We start from the raw sequence: 21,957 nt of genomic DNA, 5'->3' as shown, positions 1-21,957 counted from the left end.
CAATACTGGCTGATATTATGCAAAAATCAGCATTAAAAAGACAAGCTGTAAACTGGCTTCTACTAATCCTCCATGCAAAATCACAGATCAAATAAAATTCAGAATTTTGGTTTACTAAGGAATTATTTGCATTTTAGGGTCTGTTATTGCTGTCATGAGTTGAGTTAAAACCACATTTAGAACACTAGATGTAAATAAACCTTTTAATTAACATAACTCTAAATATAAGGCCCCTCCACCACCACTTTAACCGGAGTGGAATATTCTTTTGGTTAGGGGTGCGAGAGGCTTGGAACAGAGAATTCACACAAACTGAGGTCAGAGAGGCTGAAGGAACAGACCAAAGCATGATGGCTGATCCTGAAAGAAATCTGGGATGAGGATTTTGGGATAGGGATGAAGGCTAGAAGAGTGCTCTTGGTACTGTGAGCAAAAGAAGTGGTTTCCTCATGTACAGAAACGCAAAATTCCTCAGGTCCCTTCCAGCCCTATGATTCTATGACTTTGTACATTTTTTGTAAATAAACAGGAGTATTTCGAAGAAATACTTATAACTAATATCTGCTCCCAGAAGGTCCACAGGGACTGAAATTTCAACTAGTTGTTCAGGTTGAAATGGGACAACACCGCACTCCTGTCCATGGGCACGTATTGTTGTATATACTTCACATTAAATTAATGTACTGGTAAATACATGCTGTAGATAATTTACATCACAATAGAACTGAACCAAGACCCAACCCTGTTCAAATATGAATTCATTACAATTTCACTTTAGTCCCCTTCTGTTAACTGTACTCACTCACAGAGAGCGCAGCGTGATGACATGAATAAATTTTCTATCTCTTCCAAAATTCTAAGAGATCTCCAATGATGTAATCATTGAAAATAGCGGCTTCCAACTGCAGTAAATGAATTAACAGCACTACCTCCCTTGTGATGCATTAGCATATGCCATTATTGTACATTCAGAGTTAATTTTAATCAGCCTTGGAAAAAAGATTGACAAGCTCTGAATGCAATAATTCAAAGTTAAACACGCAACACATGATGCTCATATTTTCAGTGTGGTTAAGTTTAATGATGTGTTTGGTGACAAATTACACACACACACACACACACACACACACACCTGCATGCACGAGAAAGTCTTAGTTAACTTCCAGATTTCTATGGGTGAAATTCACCCAGATGTAGAGGGCTAGCACAAAAAGTCTGTGTCCCATTTAAGCCCGTAGTTGTGCTGGGCTTCAGCACAAGTCCACTGGTTATCTGTACAGGAAGGAATTTCACTCTAAGTTAATATTGTTTTACATCTACCAAAAGAGAATGTTTTATTCCTCTCACTTCTGAGTTAGCCTATACTAAAATGAGAGAAACTATTTACACCAAGGTTGCCGTCACTGTTACTACATTAGTCAGCCATTAGAAGTGCCTTTGATATGCTGTGGTCATGCTGTCATAAGGCAGTTCTCCTCACAGACTATTACTACATTTTAAACATTCTAATGAATGTTCTAAAAACAGTCACACCTGCTCTCTACCAGCTCTTTATTGAAGAGTCTTGGGTAATCCTTAACACAATGACTAGTTCTGATGCCAGATCAGTCATGTTTCCCTTTTTCCTGACTCAGGCCAAACTGATTTCACTTGACCTGTTAACTCCTCCTCAAATTACGGGCAGTTCTAGTTACTGGAAGCCCTCTAGCTCCTCTGTTGTTTACAACAACAGAGAATGCTCACCTATGTAAAGCACTTAGTGCTTTGAAGAACTTCAGATGTGCACTTAGCAGCAATACCAGGCTACTTACATTTTCCCTGGATCAGAAGTTACCATACTGTGAATGAAGATTACCAATATTGCATATGCAGAATTGTACCTATATCTGCCATTACAGTATTTCCACCTGACCACATTTGCCTTGCTCAGCTTTGTTTCAGAGACACACTTTAGGTGTGAAACAACAAATGTAAATGAAAATTTGATCTTGGGGTGAATATCCAACACAAAGAGTATCCTCAAATCACAAGTGAGGATTCCATTCCTCTGACACAAAGCCCTTTGACAAGGAACTCCAATGGGGCATGGGGATGATAGTTCAACCTCTGCATCTCCACAGCCCCCTGTGAGACCCAGCCTTAGTGAGCCAGTCTGCACTGGCCTATTCAGACCTCTTTCAGAACAACTCCACCCCTAATCGTATGCAGAGAGCATAGAGATGCCCTCCCAATCCTGTTCCACATCTCACTGCATGGCACTAACAAAGTGTTTAACTGGTATGTACAGGCCCTCCACACTAGGTGGAGTTGATCACTGAGAATAAATCCATTCTAGATACAGCTAAGAAACCTAGCAATGATTAAGTTTTTACACACACACACACACACACACACACACGGAGCTTCGCTTAAATCTAAGATTTAAATTAGTTTTACATTTCCCTGTAACACATAGTTCAGTTCTTTCAATGTGCTCATGTGAATAAGTGTATACATATATATTTACATACCTCCATGAAGGAAATCCCTAAACTCCATACATCAGAATGAATCCCATATTGTTCTCCTGAAATTCGTTCAGGCTGAAAGAAAAGAGGGAAAATATCTTGAGCCTTAAAAAAAAACCCAAAAGTGCATGCAGTTCTCTTGAAGGGTAGCCCTGGGCAGATAAGCTAGCTCAGAATTTTGCAGGAATCTTAACATTCAATTGGTCTAATCTGGAAAACAATGAAGATACGAGGTTATTCATAAACATGCCACACTTTATTTTTACCTCAGTTCTGCAATTGGGCAAGGGGATGTGTCCCACCCAGATATGCCACTCTGCATGGCCACGTATCTAATAATGCATTTGTGCCAGGACTATTTTATTTTACAAAAAACAGCAAATGTGCACCTGCAGATTCTAACACTTCATCAGCGCAACAGATTTACTTCTAGTCCAGAGTGAGAGGTAAGGTACACCATTTACAAAAATTTTGAATAAAAGAATCGAATAGAGGCGCGGGGAGCTTTAAAAAAAAACAAACAAACAAAAAAAAACAATGAGACTGAATTAAACCAAGGTAACCTTTCACAATTAGTAAGCTAATGCTTCAAAAGGGAGTGACACACTTGGCAATCTTCTTTAAAAACTCTTCAATTAATACATTAAACCATAAAATAACACGTGAAACTTAACAGCCCATTTACAGAACTACAAGAACACTGTAAAATGAAACAGTTTTTATCTGAAAGCTACAATTCACGCTTCCCAAGGTCAAGTACAGTGTGAAATGCAACAATAAAAGGCTCCATGAGACTTCTCTCCCCACTGTGCTATTAATTCACCTGTCTAGCCAACTACCTACAAACCACTAGCTGTATTTCTAGTCTCTAATAATCCAGAGACCTTTTCAGGACGCACACTCCCAAATTAGTGCCAGTCCAACGTGTTTCAGGATGTTTACTCTGCATGACTAATCCCAGGTTGAAGGCTTTTATCACAGCATGACTTTTAAGTAAAAGAAACTCAAAACTGTCTCTGGTACCTTTGTGGATCACCATTCTAAATAGTTTTCCAGAATTACAATACCAAAAAAAAAAAAAAAAAATCAGCTTGTGTCAGAACACTTAGTTTTTACTGAGCTACAACTTGTGAAAGACAAGGATCTTTATTACTGTGGCCACTAAGACAAACATTCCTAAATTCCATTATCCTAGTTCAGGTTAAGATACTATAAAGAAAGCTTTACAGTATGATAATGTGGATTGTGTGTGTGTGATCTTTTTATGCTATTTTTATATGAGCAAAAGCCCTAGCATGAACAAAATTATATTGGCCAAAACATGCTTTAGCCATTATAATTTATTTAGTTTAGGGAACAAGTTATAAACTATACTTGCAAAAGGGTCTATTTGCTGGTAAAGCTGCCTCTGTGCTAGGAGGGTTTGCCAATAAGGTTACACCAGCATAACTATATAAGTACGTCTTTTCTAGAACAGAACCTAGCCTCCATTTAACAGCTACATACTTCAATGTGGCCATTTTAAAATTATTTACTTCCTTTTTATAACAAGTAAAGATTTAAGATAGTAAAACTGTTCACATTTAGAAATACAAACAGGGCCATAGCAAACAAGTATGCAGACCTTCAAAAATTTAAAAAAAAAAACAAAACCCAAACTTATCACATCCATGAATTACAAATTTAAATCCCTCTGTTAAAATACAGAACAACTATAGGAAGTAAGCTGAAAATAAAAAATGGAAGGTACAAGCAATAAAAACATAAAAGGTGGAATACGAAGAAGAATTCTGAGCAAGGGAAGTGGAAATGATGGTTGTCTTCGAAATTATTAGCGGTGACCAAAATTTTTTCGAACTTCTCTTCCAAATTTGCCTCTGCCATCCCAAACCAAAGTGTCTCTCAGAAAATTTATTTCAGTAGGAAGATTTCATGTTTCACAAAAAAAAAAAATCACAGAAGAAAATATTTTTGTATATTTGTTCTGATGGCAAAAATCCCACTCTTACTTTTTTACTTGCTGGTCCCTCCTTACCCCATCCCACGGCAAAAAGGCGATGATTGGGAATGAGGAGTGAATAATATAATGAATCTATCTCCCCACCCACGAAAACCTATAAGAAACTTTTAGAAATTTTTTACTGAAAAATTAAGTTTTGTGTGAAATAAAATGTATTTCTTGAAAATTTTCATGTAACATATTCACCTAACTCAATCACCTCCAGAAAATTACCCTTCTAATACACTCAACCAGATCAAACTTCTTGGTTTGGGTATTTGTCCATGGAGTCATAGAATGGAAAGCTATGTTAGCTAACGAGCTCTATGCAGGTTTCATAAGATGGCTGTCATTTGACCACTGTTTACCATCCAAGTGAAACACTCTTATGACCAGTGCTCCCTGTAAGCCTTTTGCTTGTGCAGCCGCTCAGGAGGGATGCAAATGCTCCCCAGGAGATCAGCAGAGCGCCCACAGCTAGGTTTTTGTTTTAACTGGGAGTGCACATTTGCACATGCCTCAGTACACATGGAAATTTTTTTTTCAGCAAACAGATGGAAAAGATTATTGCTTATGACTCAAGGGAAACAAAAACACTGAAAAATTCTGCTATTTCTTGATATTGTGAGGTAGCATTTCTAAGCCACTTTCAGACTTGGAGCGAATGCGGTTTGCCACAAGACAAGTGGAGCATCACTCATGACAACCTGAGAGAGACATCTTGCAGCAGGATGTGTGAAGCAAAGGTTTCTCTTCTCAAACATAACGGATACTACAAATGCTGAAAGTTAGCCAATAATAAAATTCTAATAATCAATAATAAATAATAATAAATAGTAAAATTCTAATTTAATAAGAAACTATTAGCAAAGGAAATGAGAAAATCTTAAATAAGAATAATAGTGTATTTAAATAGAATAAATCAAATGTAGTTATTTCAATGGAATAATTGAACAATACCCTCAGAAGCAGTGCTTAGGGATAATTTAAGAGCTACAGACTAGTAAATCAGCAACACAAGAAAGCACTACTCCAACCAACAGGATACAGGAACAGAGGTTCAGAGACATGTCTCCATGCAGACCTAATATGTTTCTCACTTTTTAGGCCTCTCTCTTTCTGCTACTTTGTAAGTTTTGCAAATGTTCAATGCAATGGCCATAGCAGTAGTGTCCTCTGTAGACAACACTGAGGATGGACCTGGCCCATCTAAATCAAGATAAAAAGTTCTACCCTGGCTGCCATCCAGACTAGATAAAAAGTTGAGGCTAGCTACATGTTAGGTACCCTTGACCTAAGTCATGAGTCTACGCATCTCCCCATTGAGCCCCATTCAGGGGCTCGGGGCTGCAGTAGGCGACAGATATCTCTTGCCAAGCCTTGAAGCTGCTGTGGCCCCCCTGCCAGCCCCAGCATGGAGCTTCCAACGACTAAGGGCCTCCCTTCACCATCCCCAGCAGAGAGCTGCCAAGTAAACCTGAGCCCCAACCACCTACCACACCTTGAGAACCCTTCAGCATCTCAAAGCACTCATGCCCAGCCCACAGCCTGTACCCCCTCCTCCACACTGACCCCTAATCATGAGCCCCTCCCAATACCAGGAGCCCCCTCCTACACCTCAAAACCCTCATGCCTAGAACCACCCAAGAGCCTGCACCCCCAACCAGAGCTCTTGCATCCCAGCCCTAAACCCCCTCCGACACTCGGAACTCCTTGGCCACACTCCCATCACATAAATTTTGTTATGTGCACCAATATGAAGGCGATACGGCATAAATCCCTCTGCGTCGCACATCACCTCCACATCGGGCATGTAAGACAATTCATTCTGCTCAGGGGTGGGATAAATTAGAGGGAATATTGCCTTTGTCTAGTTTTTCTGGTCTAGATACCCTTCTGCTTAGCAGTTAAAGAGGAGTTAATATTTCATTAAACATTCCAGAGCCCTCATGCCATGTGTAAAATCAGTTACTAGTTGGGGAAAAAATACAAAATTACAGGCTGACCCTCTCCAATTTGGAACTCCCTCGTCTGACAAACTCCATAAGCTGGCATGATTTCAGTTAGCCAGACAACCACTTATCAGTGTAGCCAAGTTTCCTGTGGCCCCATAAAGTTTGTTTACAGCCATCAGTCCTGGCTCTCAGTGTTCTGTGCTGTTATTCAGCTGTAATTTACCCTGAAATTCTTCTAAGAGCCCAGCAAGCAGTGGAAGTGTTGGTAATGTGCTAGACAATATTGACCTCCTGTGGTCCAGCAAATTCTCTCGTTTGGCACCAGTCAGGTTCCCAGGGTGCCAGATGAGAGAGGTACAACTTGTATCGACTTATTCCTACATCCTCAGAAATGTTCAAAAATATGAAAAGAACAATACTTAAACTGAAGATATTAACTACTAACGCAATCAGCAATGAATTAAACTACGGAAATATCTTTCGTAGCATCAACAGCTCAACAACTGTGGTCACGAGAGTTCAAAATTCACACAGTGATGCTATATATGGCTCAGTACATAAAAATGTTAGAGTTTTTTGCAATAAAATAGATGGTGAGTTTTCAAAGAGATGGTGTGGTTCATATCTGTCCATAATGCACACTTCTTCAAATAATCTACGTGATGTACAAAATTCTTAATTAAATACACACATATTATATTCTTGTATTTTACATGTGTTTCAATAAATGTTCAAATTTCAAATACAGATTTATTTTGAGAGAGAGAGAAAGAGTGTGATTGATTCTGTGTCCTTAACCAAGAACAAAAGCTTTGGTATTAAAATAGGACTACAAAACAAACCAGTGTATGTGTGTGTGTGCAGGCATGCATACAGGCGAATGTCCACATTTTCTATTGTGTATGTTACACTGAGTACTCAAAAACACCACCACCACCAGAGCAGAGGCGTAAAATAGTTATATCTGCCCATCTATTCCCATGTTTTGAAGTGTTACATAACACGACTATTTTGCAATCTTATTTTCCTCACAAAGATTTCTGTTCTTGCTTTCTGGTACAAAGCATAAATTTTCAAACTATCTGTTGAAGACTCAGGTATAAATCTGATGACTGGCAACTTAAGAAGCAAAGCACTTTTGATACATGAAATCTGATTCAATATTTTATAGTTTGATTCCTCTCCTTTTCAATTAACAGATGGACACATCACGTTCATCTATAAACAATAAGAAAAAAGTAATTTCTTTAACGCACACCTGGGAAGAACAACTATAATCTGGATTTGTTTATTAAACAACTAATACAATTTAATTATTAGATCTGTTTAAAGCTCCTTTAGCAATAAGAGGTGAGTTAGAGAAGTGGAGTCAGTTGAAGATTTTTTTTTCCTCCCAATCACAATATTTCAGTTCTTTTAGAGATTGGAACTGTAGCAGTCAGGAGGCCTGGGTATCAAAAATGATAAATTTGACATGTTTTACATTTTTGCCATATCTAATATTCTGATCACACATTGTGGTTTAAGCCTTGTTAGGATGGTGACATGATTGTTTCAAAGGCTGAATGATGTGCACTTCTTGGCTAGAAAAACACTTAGAAAATAAATGGACTCCCTGCTCGTTATCTGCTAACAAGGACATAAGAAAAAATATATAAAAGCAATTAAAGGTCACAGATTTCTCCCCCTCCTCCTCCTCTTCCCTTCCATCTTCTGGAGTTTGAAAGGACAAAGGCCAGGCATTTTGTACTACAGTATTGTTTGCACATTGTCCTTTACCAAGTGTAGGATCTATTTTTCTCATTTATTTTTTTTACACAGAATGGGAAATTTCCTGCCAAAACTATGTTTTAAACACGATACAAAAGACTCCACATTAATTCTACATTCTCAGCTGATGTAGTGAAGTTTTCACACTCTACAAAACGGATAACTGAAATCATTCATGTTAACCTTGACAAAGACAAATATGCCTTTGGTATAGTGTCTCAATATTATTTATTCCATCACTTTATTTATTTCAATTTAAATCTACTGTTTTCAAAGGACCTGGAGTCACTTGCCTGGTAAAACGGCAGAATCTGTCTAATCTATGACAGAAGTCCCCAGAAACAGAAATTGTAAAAGTTTGTTAATCTGATTTAACAGGAATGGAAATATATATTTTACTCTGTAGATAGAACATACAAGTAATCAAATGCAAATTTTTGTGGTAACATTTCTAAGTAATAGATGAAACATATGAATAAAATGGATAAACATACGAACGTGACAAACACTAAAAACATGCAAGCTATTGGTTTACGGGTCTCATATTTTGTTTTCTAATGATTTCCTGTATGACAAAACAATGTACGTCACTGAGATTAACTACAGTGGCTGCTCCAGTTCTGCGTTTTCACCCGAACATATTTTGCAAACATTTTCAAATTGAACTGTGACTAGATCTGGCAGAAAGGCAAGCAAAGGCAAGCACAGATCTTAAGCTCATGTATGGGTACGCTGAAGTAAATGGGACTTAAGCATGCGCTTAAATGTTTACTTCACAGTGATGCCCGAGAACAGTAGTTCCCAAACTGTGAGCAACAATGGAAAATGGTGATCCATCAAGTGCATACTGGCTAGCCATAGAGAGCTAGCTGCTTACATTACGTTGGCTCTCCCCTTTATTCCTAGCCTTTATTCCGCATTCAAATCTATTATAAATGTATTAAAGAAATATTTTCCCAGGATTACTTTTTCAAATCAGCTGTTGCTGTCACAGATATGCTCCCCATGAGTAGGAGGGGAACTAGCCTGTGTGATGGTGAATGGGACCAGTTTTCATGGGACTTACTGTGTTAAGATGCAGATAGGAAGAAACTTGAGAAAACCCCTGATTTAAAATACTTCCTACATCACATAGAACAAAGTAATATACAAAGACTTCAGCTGAAATGTTATTTCTGTGTAAATTTACTTACCGCCATATAAGCATTTGTTCCAACATACGTCTTGGCTATAGAATTCACCAGCTATCAGACAAAACAGTCTGTTAGAACAATATAAAGATAATGTGGAAATAAAATGGGCAATTATTCCTCATTCAACCTACAATAATCATTTCTATAAATCAACTAAAAATGATGTAAAAGGGAACAAATTTATCTACAAAGGCATTACAAATGATTGAATCCATCTTTTCTTTTGAACGTAAGTTCCAATTTAAAACAAGAACCGCGTTACAGTTTATAGCAGATAACCTTAAACAATTCTGTTAAACAGGATGCCTATAGCTTTAGCACTAGTCTTATATAAAGAGTCAATTTGAAGTCGGATTGAACACACTCATTTTTCAGTCAGCTGGCTCAAGATGTGAATAAAGCCATATTCATTACTAGGACGCAACGAGCACTAAATACGCTAGAGGGACAACAGACTTTGACAACTTATAATACAACGCTGACCTTCTCTTTGGTCCTCATGTTTGGAGGAGAGAAAAGGTGGCTGCAATTCAAATCAACATCACAGCAAGCTCATGGGTCACTATCTCAGAGGTTCTCCAGGGAGGCCCAAAATGGAAATTAATTAAAATTTGTGCTGCACATTGTAAAGGCCCACCACTATTGTTGCCACCAATATTAATTTTTATTGTGGGCCAGTTGGGCTCCCCAGGCACATCTCCCAGTCTGCCCTCCCTTTTGTCTGGCCAAAACGCTTTCGCATCGAAGCTGCATATCAATGAAGTTTGCTATTCGTAAGTAGTAATTACAATATCAGCAGTTTTTACTGTCATTAAACAATGAACAATCATATTCTGATGAAGGAAAGTCGCTTGGAGAGTACAAATGAATAACGCTCTCCCAGCAGAGGCGAGTTTGCTGTGGGCTTGTTTGTCTGGTAGCCAGGTGATTTCTTTTTTAGAAAAAAAAGGCAGGCAAATTTCTAAGGGAGGGGATACCTGTGTGCTAACCCCAAAGTCGCACAGCTTCACCTGTCCTCGTGTGTTCACCAACATATTGGAGGGTTTCACATCTGTCAAAGAGGGACAAAAGAGGGCTTTCACATAATTATTCCATATATGCAGTTTCTATATAAAGATACATATGTATATTGTCATCATAGGGTTTTAACAGCAAATATTTCCAGTAGACATTTAAAATTCAATCTGTTTGATCAGCAACACTTTCCAGCATTACTTTATTTCTTCACCGAGGTTGGATTCCAGGAATTTAAACCTACATTCTATTCTAACCCTACTCAAAACCCTATACTGATCTTTTCGAAATAGTCCCTTTAACTGCTTGGACTTCAGTAGTGGTAACAAGATGTTTTGTTTTGTTTTTTTAATTTATCATGTACACACGATACACCCTAACAAGATCACATAGGCATACATATACACACTAACACACACTCCAAATACACTCTCACAATCTAGCTCCAATTCTGCCTCCCCATCTACACAAGGCAAACTGTGTGCCTGCAAAGAGCACATCAATATGGTTCTACCTGCATGACTGTTACTACAGTTGGCACACCCCTCCCACAATTTCAACGCTGTCATGTAAGTGAACTTCCACAATCATATGGAAATGAACTGCTAATCCCAATCTAATAAATACACCAATGACCATCATAAAATAAGAACCCCTCAGTGCAGAATTATAATGTTGACACTCTATGACATGAAATAGAAGTAGGTAAAGATTATGTTTCATACTCTACATTCTACCTGTAGACAGATTTCTAATTGTTTCCTGTGACTGATCACAGGTAATGCAGATCTTTCCATTCCAGGGATGCTGGCCAGAACACGTTATCAACTACTTAATGCAGATCTGACCAAAAATTTGCAGAGACTAGAGTATGGTGGATGGGTCTGATCGCTGCTTTCTCATGGCATTATGAATTAAAAGAAGTAGCTTGTCTTTGCCTTCTTTAAAAGTAAACAGTACTTGGGTGCAGATGGATGAAAACCAACTATGAGAGAACCTAATTTTGTTTCATCATTAAGTTTGGCTTTGTTTAGCAGATGTTTTCTGGGTATCACAGTAGCTTGGTTAATTTGTCTTTGTAATGTAAAGTATATAACTTCAATTAACAAGCTGATTAAATGCTCTGATGTCTGGGACAAGAAGAAAGCTAGTTATTTTAAAAGGCAGGGGGTGCCTTCAATAATTTGTCTTCTCTATGTTATAACACTAGTGTATGTGTAATCTCTCTCCTTGGTACCCAACATACCAAATCACCATCATGTATCTCCCTTATGTCACAGCTTTAAAGGCCCAGTGCTTATGTCACATAATCCTTGTATCAACTGTAGAGAGTCAATTTGCCTGAAACACACTTAGTGATCTCTCACTGACCTCATCAGTATGTGAGACAAAACACTCATTTGAAAACTGTCCATGCAGTTGGAATAACCTCAGTGTTCTACCAACCAATGCTTTTAAATACTGTACATTTTTTTTTCTAATTCAAATATTGGAAAGACTCAAGTATTGTCTGGTTGTAACAATCCATTAAACTCTGTACAATTTCTACTGCAGGGTGGCCATTCTTAATTTAACTAAACCTGGAGTGTCACCAGCATGTTTCCATTACAAGTGTTTAAGAAGAACAGTACAGCAGCCATAGGCTGCAAATAATCTTATTCATAATGTTTAATTGTCTTCTGAAAATATGTCAGCAGATACATCTACCTAGTTATTATGGCTGCACTGCATTCTAATAAGCGAAACAGCAGGTACAATTAAATATGCAAAATATGCTGACATTTTGCATTACAAATTAATCTGTTTACAGAAGGAATGCATTTAAAGGAAAACCACAGTGAAACATGGAGTCCTTACATCTGACTGCAGCGTAAAACCAATTGATCCAAAAAGTTGTAGCTATTTCAGGAAGAATAATTAACCAACAAACATGCACAGTGACCATCTTAACAAGTTCAGACTGAGCCAGAATTCTTCCATAGTTCAGAGTTTGGTGACATACACATGATTTTAACTGGCCAGCCAGCCAGCCACCTGTTACTGATGGACCTTAAATTCACAGTACTCCTCTTTCCTCAGATCTGACACTTGCACAATAGGAACTAGGAGATAGGTCAGAGGGCAGATGTCAGACATATGCAAGAGTCATGCTGGAGAAAGTGTGGCCCATATGATTATGCAACAGTCCTGAAATTCTGGAGGCTCTCAGGCCATCAGTCTCAATCTGCCCACATATACTTTACATAATGTACCACAAAGATTGGGGTTGTAACACAGCAGTGGTTTAATGATAAGAGCATTCATGTATTTTACACACAGAGGGCCCAACCCTTGGGTCTCTCCAATATTACTGGCAAATTTCCCATTGATTTCAATGGGACTGGGATTTGGCTTTTAGACTGAACTTCAGCATAGTCAGGAGAAGGAAGTCATTAACCCTCCTCACCTTTCTGTATTCACAGCAGGTAGCTAGTTTGCAAGGTACTGAAAATGCTGCCCTTCTCTGCTCAGGAGCCTCCTTCAGGCATTTGGGTTATACCTGGCAAGGAGGAGGCACAGCGGAGCTCTTTCTGCCAGGAACCTGTCCCATAATGTGAGGGAGATATTATGTTCTTAAGACAGTATCCAGACAGCTATGTTCTTCAACAGCGTTTGACTGCAGATGTGCCATGGGTCTAGAATAAGGGACAATGAGGTGTTATGCAGCCGATCAGGAGGTAGACTCCTGACTCAGTCACATTCTCCCTCCCAGTTCCTCTTACTACATCCCCTCCTGAGGGAATTGCGCTGGGTCTACAACACATGCAGCACTATTTCCAGTGCACCAGGGCTGGACAGGCCACTTGGGATCCAAAGCCAAGCTTCCACCCAGTCCATACCATGGTTCAGTCATCGGCATGAGTGTAGAGTTCTGCACAGCCCACTTTCCCGTCCCATGCTGCTACCTGTGATGTAGCCCTATGAAATGTTAAATATTAACAGCTGCTGTTAAGCACTGGATCCTGAGGTCTTTCTGCAGGTAAAACTCAAACAGACAGGGAACCGTCATTCTCAGCACTGAAGGATCATGCTCTTAGTAGGTCAGAGACTGTTGCAGTCAAACTCGACAACTATTGCCCTTCAAATGGCTATTTAAAGGCTACATCAGTATTTAGACAAAAAATTGTCATAAAGCTCACTGGGTCCAGAGCTCTCCCAAGAATCTTGGCAGAGAATTTCATTTTATAAGATATCACATATCAAAGAGGGGGAGAGTGTGCTGCGGGGGGGAGAGGGAGAAGGGTTGCCAACCCACAGAAATTTCATTTACGGACAAAATGAGAAAAATTTACAGACAGACAAATTTTTTATACTATGTTAAGATGACATAAAGGACCAGAAGTAAATCACTTCCATTCATACATCACAAGAACAATATGCTATTTAACTCACTTTCATTGTTACTCATGCTGCCAATGTGCTGCCACTAACTTGGAGGGATAACATAGATGATAACACTTATATCACTTCAACCATTGAGCCAAATAAACAACTAAAACTAGGTGACCATATTTCCCCTGGCCAAATATAGGATGGTGGGGAATAACACCGTCCTGGCCAAAACAGGATGGATGGTCACCTTGTGTCAGAGTGAGATGGTGGCTGCCCTGTGGGGCTGCCACCCTGCTGGGGGAAGGGGGTACTCGCCTGCTGCAGGGGGCAGTTACAGCTCTTGGGCGCCCCATGACTTAGGGTGCTGGGAACAGGGCTGCCACCCCACCAAGCAAAGCTCCTGGGTTCCCCTTCAACTGTAGGAAGCCAGATGGCAGCCGTGCTGGTCTGGTTCCCAGCTCCTCCAGCTGGGGGGAGCCAGGCAGCAGCCACGCCACCATGCCAGGCTCTTGGCTCCCCTAGTTGTGTGGGAAAGGTGGAATACAGGGCAATTAGCCTTTTCAACAAAATAAATCAGAACGCCAGGATGGTGTCAGTAATATGGGGCTGTCCTGCCCAAAACGGGACAGATGGTCACAGAAGCTTAAATGTCCAGTTTCCACTACTCTGCAGTAAAATGGCTGAAGCAGCACAGAAGAAATTTACTTGCTGTAGAATAATTGCTGGTTTTTGAAATTTTATTGCACTTTTATGAAATTTACAGACACCTACATTTTTTATTTGCTTTATGCACATGTCCAATTTCAGCTAATTTTCTATGGGCTGTCCATAAATGTACTGACGGTTGGCAACCTTGGGGAAAGGAGGGATGGGAAAAAAAAAAAATCACACAATCTTTTAATATTTTTAAACCAATTTAGTTAGTAGGTTAAATTTTGATTTTAGAAAAAACAAATGTGCATAAATAATGCTATCATGCATCATCTGCTTGTTATTAATATTACTGGTTAGAAGTGGAAGAATTTAAACCAGAGACAAAAAGGGTCATTATGTTCCCATAACTAGTGCTTGCTCAATACGTATGATTCCTACAAACCGTCATTATGGAGAATGAATAAGTTATATTTATGCTCTCTCTGCCTAAGTTGTTTCACCTTTCTGCAGATAAATGGGACAAATGTGCTCTTACCTACCCGTTAATAGAACTGTCAGACACTCAGGAATCTGAATACTGAACATTTAGTCATCTTATTCAAAAGCAAACAATTATTTTTAATAAAATGGATTTGTAAAAAAACAGTATCTTGACTTTTATTGCCTTTGACAAACACAATACTCTAAGTTCAAGGAAGATGAGAGGTGCAAAAACATCATTTTGGCTATGGACAGCTCTGAAAACATTACTTTTAACAACAATAAAGCAGATGAGACAACAGAAATATTCTTACTGTCGACCTTATCAGCCTACTTGCTTCAGAGGCAACTGTTTTTTCTTAAACTTGAGTGAGATGTGAGAGAGGATATTTGTACTTGATATCTCTCTCAGGCATCGTTGTGCATGGTAACAGAACCATTTAATTTATCTAAGATGGCAAAAGAAAAAACCAAAAAACCAAAACCACAACACTCCAATGTGCATAATACCCTAAAGTAGGCAACAGCCTCTATTCTGCCAGAGGTGCTAGTTCCTTTGGCAATGCCGAGCCAAAATTCATGTAACCACTGGATGATGTAATCTGTCACCATGCATAGTGTTAGAGTTACTGCACTAGTGACTGGCAACATTTGGAGTTTGGTATTGTTCAGTTTCCAAATGTAGGTAAGTAACTCAATACATTTTTATTTTATATCTTGTTACAAAGAAATGTACATGTTCCCTGGAAAGAGTGATCTCAAGATACACCAGCTGGCTCCTATGGACTTGGTATACACCACGGGAGGCCAAACCTATCGACCCTCCAAGCTGGCCACATACAAAGGTCTCCAAAAGTTCAAGAGCTAAGGTGCACCTGATGGGACTTGGGGCTTGAACCCCACTCCTGCTCATGCCCCAAGCACCAAAAGGCATGCCCTGTGGAGCTGAAGACCCAGCCCTCCCCAACCACCCTCCGCTGGGGAGAAACCCCTATCCTACCACCGCCCTGCAAGGCAGAGTTCCCGAGCTCCACTCCAGTAGGTGGAAAAAGTGTGTGTGTGGGGAGGATGAGAATCTGTCTTAGCAAGCCACACTAACAGCAAAAGAGCCCCAGTCTGTTCATCTCTGGTACACACCCAATTTCTAGGCTCACATATCCAGATTTTACTGCCCAATTTATTTACATGTGTGCTATTTACAAAAATGTTGCGCCATTAGATGTAAGTGGTAGAATTTACCACATGAAAGTTCTACAACACTGATCTTCTGGGAACTGCAAAAAGCCTCATATGTAGAGCTGAGCAAGTGTGTACAGAGAGCAATGAGTTTCCTCATAAAGTCACCTCTGGTAGGAGGAGTTAAACGTGTGTGCAAAGGCCACTGGCCTAGAGAAGAGGATGCATCCTAATGAATGATCTTCCGCAAAGGGTCAAAACTTGCAGAGGCAGGGGAAAAAAAAAGACAAATTATGAAATAGTGCTTGATGATGTACAGATGTCAGACTACAAGGGAATCTCAGTTATCTGCTAATAACTCATTATCTCTGATAACTCTTGTTGTGCAATGGTACTATTCCACAAGAGAACAAGGAAAACCCAGTGAAAGCCTCCAACACTTCAATAAATTTCACATGCAGGTTGGACTGAAACACAAAACCCAAAGTCTTGTAACAACACTAGAGATATAAAGCAGCTCCGTGTATCATCGCCAAGCACGATAACATTTATTACAGAGCCTGTCATCTAATGAGTTCAAGGATTTTAAATGACAAATTCAACTTTATCCCAGTAAAGATACACATCATACCTACTGTATGTACAGGTAAGCTGAGGCACAAACAAGCTAAGAAATTTGTCCATACTCACGCTGAATCGCTAAAGGAATCAGAAACAAAAAACAGGATTCCTAATCACATCTTTTTACTACTACAGCATTCTGCATAAGGTCTTCAAATGGACTTTATTTTCAAAAGTGACAAAATCACTGAGGCCCAGTTAGAAATGTATTTAATGTGTCCAGATTAAGGATTTGTAATGAGTGTGCCAACTGGAAGGTCTTGCTCTCCTTCCAGACAACATCGTAATGCTACAGTCGAAGGGATATAGCAATCAGACACATTATGCTGTTTGTACAGAAAAAGCATGTGCATGAAATATATATACACCCCAAAACATACTCATACAAATTTTATTATGCCTACTTCTCATTAATGAGCATGCTTTAGCAGAGAAAATAAGATCTATCATCAGGATATAATGTATACTCTGTACTTTATTCTTGAACTGAATGGACTTGATTTCCTATTTCTGCAAACTTTGACTTGGTGCAATATTAGACCAGTTTGATTGCTAATTTTGTGTTAAATCTAAGTTCATTTCTCATTACCCTTCTGCTTCTATTCTTTATCCTGAGGGGAAGATAGAGCAGTTATCATTGGGCCATTCTCACATCTTCCAAAGAAGTGGTATAGGTGTTAATCTTTTGTTTACGTTTGATGTGTGTAATGACGACTATGACTACAGCTTTAGGCTTATTAATATGCATGACTACAGCCTCATTAATCACAAGGTATGTTTTGAAGCTAAGCTGCAATATTTGCTGAAATGTCTGATCTGGAATAAAAGACTTGCACATTATTTGTTTCCTTTGCTTTTATCCATCCTCTAGTCAGAAACTGCCTCATTTGCCATATGCTATTATGCATTTTTTCCCATGCAGACCACTTCTCCACCTTGATTATCACCATTGTGGCGTTTTTTTGACTTTTTAGTCTATAAGAGCCTTCTATGCAGTACATTTTACACATGATCGCAAAGAAGTCAAGGTTAATTTTTCTTCCATTTTCCTAATGCATTAAATCCTATAAACAGCTCATGAGTACTGAGAAATGAATATGTATTCTGACTTGTACTTTACTGCTCTGTATCCAGCTACATGGATATAGGGCATGTGCATCCACTTGCATGCATGTGTTTATTTAAAACCAAAGGCTCTTGAGAGAAGACTGCCAAACCCTAGGCTGTTATTTATCCTCCCATGTGGTGTTTTATAGGTTGGTCTTCACTTGGAGCAAACTAGGAACAGATCAACCCAGCAAAATCTAAAGTGAGAAAAAGAATGAGTTAGTATGTGTCAATCTAGACCAGATATGCATTCCTGAAGCACTATGGCACTTTCCATTCCAAGTAAACTACCAAGATTTAACCAATAATCAGGACACCTTTTAGGCAGTCTGATGAAAATTCTGGAACATAATGTTGGAAGTGTCACAGTTAACTGGGCAGGAAAAAAATCTGATCCAGCTTCTAAACACACAGAAGGAGAAGTAATAAAAATATTATATTGACAGTGTTTGTATAGACTATCAACTTTACTGGTTATCTAAAAGACTACCAGAAATTCATAAAGCAGACGCCTCATTTTAAAATGAATAGTTAAAATGATATTTTGGAAGACGCTAAGGAGTGGTGTCTCACCAACTGGCCATTATGGCAAGGGTTCTAATGTAAGTGAACTGGCATTGTTTTGTATATCGACAACATCATATTTTCATTTGTATACGGCAGTTTTTGTATCTTTTCCATTCACCCTTTGTTCTTGAAGGACAACTTGTTAATTCTATGTCTCTGAAGAACCTCAGAATGAAGGGTAAATCTTGTAAATAACTATCCAGAAATAAATCAGCCTCAGTAAACTGTATCAAATGTAAACATGACAACAGATGCCTCATTTCCTCCAGGAAGAAGATAAGTAAATTATAAAATGCCCAACCCCCTTAGGTACCTTTGAAAATTCTGACCAGTCTTTTAGTATTCAAAGGCACTTTTCCACTTGTAGGTACTAAAACACACATTACACTGTTCTCCCAGCAGCACGCTATTACCATCTTCTTTCTTATACACCAGTGACTGATAAAGCAGGACCTTTTTGCAAGGATGGCACAGGAAAAACACTAATTGAGATTTAGGAATGCAACTCTGATTAATAATAATAAGAGCTGAAAATTCACAAATTCTAAGAACTGGGCTGGATTTTTATTATTTCTATTGCATCTCAGAGTGCTAAGCAAATAGAATAGCCCTGTCCAAAATAGTTTACAATCTGAATTCAAAGTTCCTGTTTAAAGCAGAAACTCTGAATTTAGATTATGCATTTCGACCTTAGTTGATACTCTCTTTTATCCTCCCTTTAATCACAAACAATGTTTGCTACTGTACCCTCCAACTGTGCACAAGGACTGAGTGAGCAGATGGGTTAAATTAAACAGGATTGTGAGCAACATTAAGATCTGTAGCTGTTACTTTCCGACACTTGAGGAGTTTTCTGTTGTTGTTGCTGTTTGCCAAAATGCTTGTTACTTAACCCTTTCCTTGTACTCTAGCAGGTATAAACTAACCATTTGCCACTGTTTGGCAGGTGATGCTGTTTTCGAAAACACTGGCACATAGTCATATGATGGCTAAATTTATCAATAAGAAAATTTGAAAGTCACAAGTAGGTGAACATTGAAGAAAAATAAAAATTAACTTGAGGAATGAGGAAAGCCTTTTATACGGAGAATGGTTTCAACTTTGCTTAGGTAGATTTAAAGTTATACATCCCTGTCCTTCAAAACAATAGTGTAGAGGCAATGGGCCAAATATGTCTGTGCCTAAAGATGCAGGTGCGTAACTAGTCCAAATGTCAAAAATTTATAACTAGATTAGGCAACTAAATCCTATTGGATTCAACAGGAGTTAAGCGCCCAACTTGCTTAGGCAGTTTTGAAAATTCCACTAGGTATCTCTCAGCCTTTTTAGGCACCTAAATATACCTTTTTTTTTTTTTTTTGTTTGGGATGGAGAGAAATAGCAGAAGCCGACAAAAAAATCCATAACCAGAGAACATGAAAGGCTACTGAGTAAAATTAATCCCTGGGATAACTCCAGAGATGTCAGCAGCAACACATTAGTGTGTTGTGTCCCATTGTCTATGTAAAAAGCTGCAGTGAACAAGGTAGTATGATATTCACTTAGAAAAAACCAAAGCTGTCACTCACCTCTGTGTAAAATCTTCAAACTCCATAAATAGGTAAGGCCTTTAACAACCTGCATGCAAGAGAAATGAAACATAGTAAAAATTTCTAATAAGGGAACTATATGGATCCGAGTTGGATTTTATTTTTGGGGATCTGTGTTACAAGTGCAAGAAGCAAGACTGAAATATAGTTCCATTCCGGTTTACTCCATATTTTTATGGTTCTCTTAGCTGCATTGTCCAGTAATCACCCTGAAGACCAAGTTCAACTTTAGCTCTTGGTTTAGTAAGAATATTTTTATTAATTCTTGGGTGTTATTGCTTTCACATGAAGGAGTTTGTTACTGTTTTAGCTGAAATAAGCATGAGCAATGTTTCAGACTATTCAGTCTTCAGAGCATATTTTCAGGGACTAAATTTGCCTCAACTAGTAAACATAGATCTTCACCAATCCTTTAAATCAAGTACTGTTTGTTTGCTTTAAAGGAAGAGGATGGAAATTTTCTTCATACAACTATTCTAAGCAGAACACTGAATGCATGTCCTGTTATTTAGCTGTAGAATTAATTCACTTAAAATAGTATTCCTGTTAGGCCCATTATCTCTTTTTGTTAAAGCCATATCCAGAATTTTTTAAAGTAAAAATGCCCCTTTCAGGCCCATGAGTTTTCAAAGCTGCTCCAATTATTTCAGGGAGAGATACTGGTGGTTCAAACTATTAACAATACATCATCAAGAAACAGGTTTATTTTCTGTTCATTTGTTCCCATTTCTGTAGCCAACAGCTGGACATTGGTTTAAATTTATTGAGCAAAAATAATATGTAAATAGCATAAAAAGGGTGGTAGAGCATGTAGCCTTGCTTTTTCTTTCTTTGTAAATGAAAATTGTTGGCTCCTTCCATTAATGTTCTATGATGCTCAGGGTCTATAACACCAACTTTTAAAAAAAATCAGAAATCAAGATGAAAACCCGGTGTAACCTTGTAAGGTGTGAAATAAAGCTGAGTTTGATTTGAATCCACTTTTTTTGTCAAATGAGAAAACCCAAAAAAATAAACTCTGAACAGACTCAAAATCCCTTTTCTTTAACTTGAAACATCTGTAAGATAATGTAACAAACCTGATTCACATGTATCTTCTCTGGAACATTTCTGCTACATTGGCCAATTATTTTTATAGCAAAACTTTCCTATAAAATTTGCTATCTACAATGACAATTCCACTTGTTTTCTTGACCACGGTAAGTCTTTTTTTTTGTCAAGCATTTCCCTGAATAACAGGCCATTTTAGGTGGATTGGAAAGTGACAGGAGCGTTTCAAGCAGAACAATGAAAATTCTTTTTGGCCTTTGTGGAGGTGGAAATAAAATTAAATTGTTTCTGCTACAGTGAATGACTCAAACTGTACAAAAGTCAAAATTGTTACACGCCAAGTAAAGGCATAAGAATATATTAATTTTTAGCCTTCCTATTGGATTAGAAGATCATTCTGAAATCTCCAGTCAGTCAGTAAGCAAAATAATGGAAGTGGAACCTGAGCCTCTTTTGTATACTGAATAATGATTTTGGATCCCTGCTAAAATGCTCTAGATGGCACCTTCAGAGTGCTAAACTCGAATGCCTAGTTCCAAGTGCCTCGTGGCCTCAGATGGTAATTACCCATCACAAAGAGCTTTAATCATATTCCATATATATTCCCCTCAGTGTGGCCTTGTTCACTTTAGCCTTTCAAAGAGCAAAGCAGGGGAATTCTATTTACACATTGTTTCAAAAATTGCCAGAATTATAGCAATACTTAAAAAAAAAAAAAAAAAAAATCGCATTTCAGGCATTCTTCCACTTCCCAAACGAAAATAGTTTTGGATATTGTGAGTTATTCTCTTCATTAAACACATATTCAGATGATTTTAAATTAAAAAAAAATAACAATTTACATAATGAATTTTGAACATTTATCATATAGGAATAAAGTAAACATTTGCTAGAAGAAAAAAA

At 38.3% G+C, this 21,957-nt stretch overlaps 1 protein-coding gene across 2 annotated transcripts in view; it reads right to left on the bottom strand.

Moving 5' to 3' along the window:
* Positions 1–21,957, bottom strand: part of MAP2K5 (mitogen-activated protein kinase kinase 5) — a 205,271-nt gene that overhangs the window by 94,368 nt on the left and 88,946 nt on the right. For both annotated transcript variants that reach the window (XM_075007039.1, XM_075007040.1), the window contains exons 13-16: positions 19,984–20,032; positions 10,402–10,475; positions 9,425–9,475; positions 2,511–2,582 (exon numbers count right to left, since the gene is read on the bottom strand). In XM_075007039.1, the coding sequence (XP_074863140.1) occupies positions 2,511–2,582; positions 9,425–9,475; positions 10,402–10,475; positions 19,984–20,032 (246 nt within the window). The remainder of the gene's footprint in view (positions 1–2,510; positions 2,583–9,424; positions 9,476–10,401; positions 10,476–19,983; positions 20,033–21,957) is intronic.

Source organism: Carettochelys insculpta, chromosome 12 (assembly GCF_033958435.1).
Source record: "Carettochelys insculpta isolate YL-2023 chromosome 12, ASM3395843v1, whole genome shotgun sequence".
Classification (NCBI taxonomy): domain Eukaryota; kingdom Metazoa; phylum Chordata; order Testudines; family Carettochelyidae; genus Carettochelys; species Carettochelys insculpta.
The sequence above is the reverse complement of the archived record's forward strand: the minus strand, read 5'-3'. Positions and strand labels throughout refer to the sequence as shown.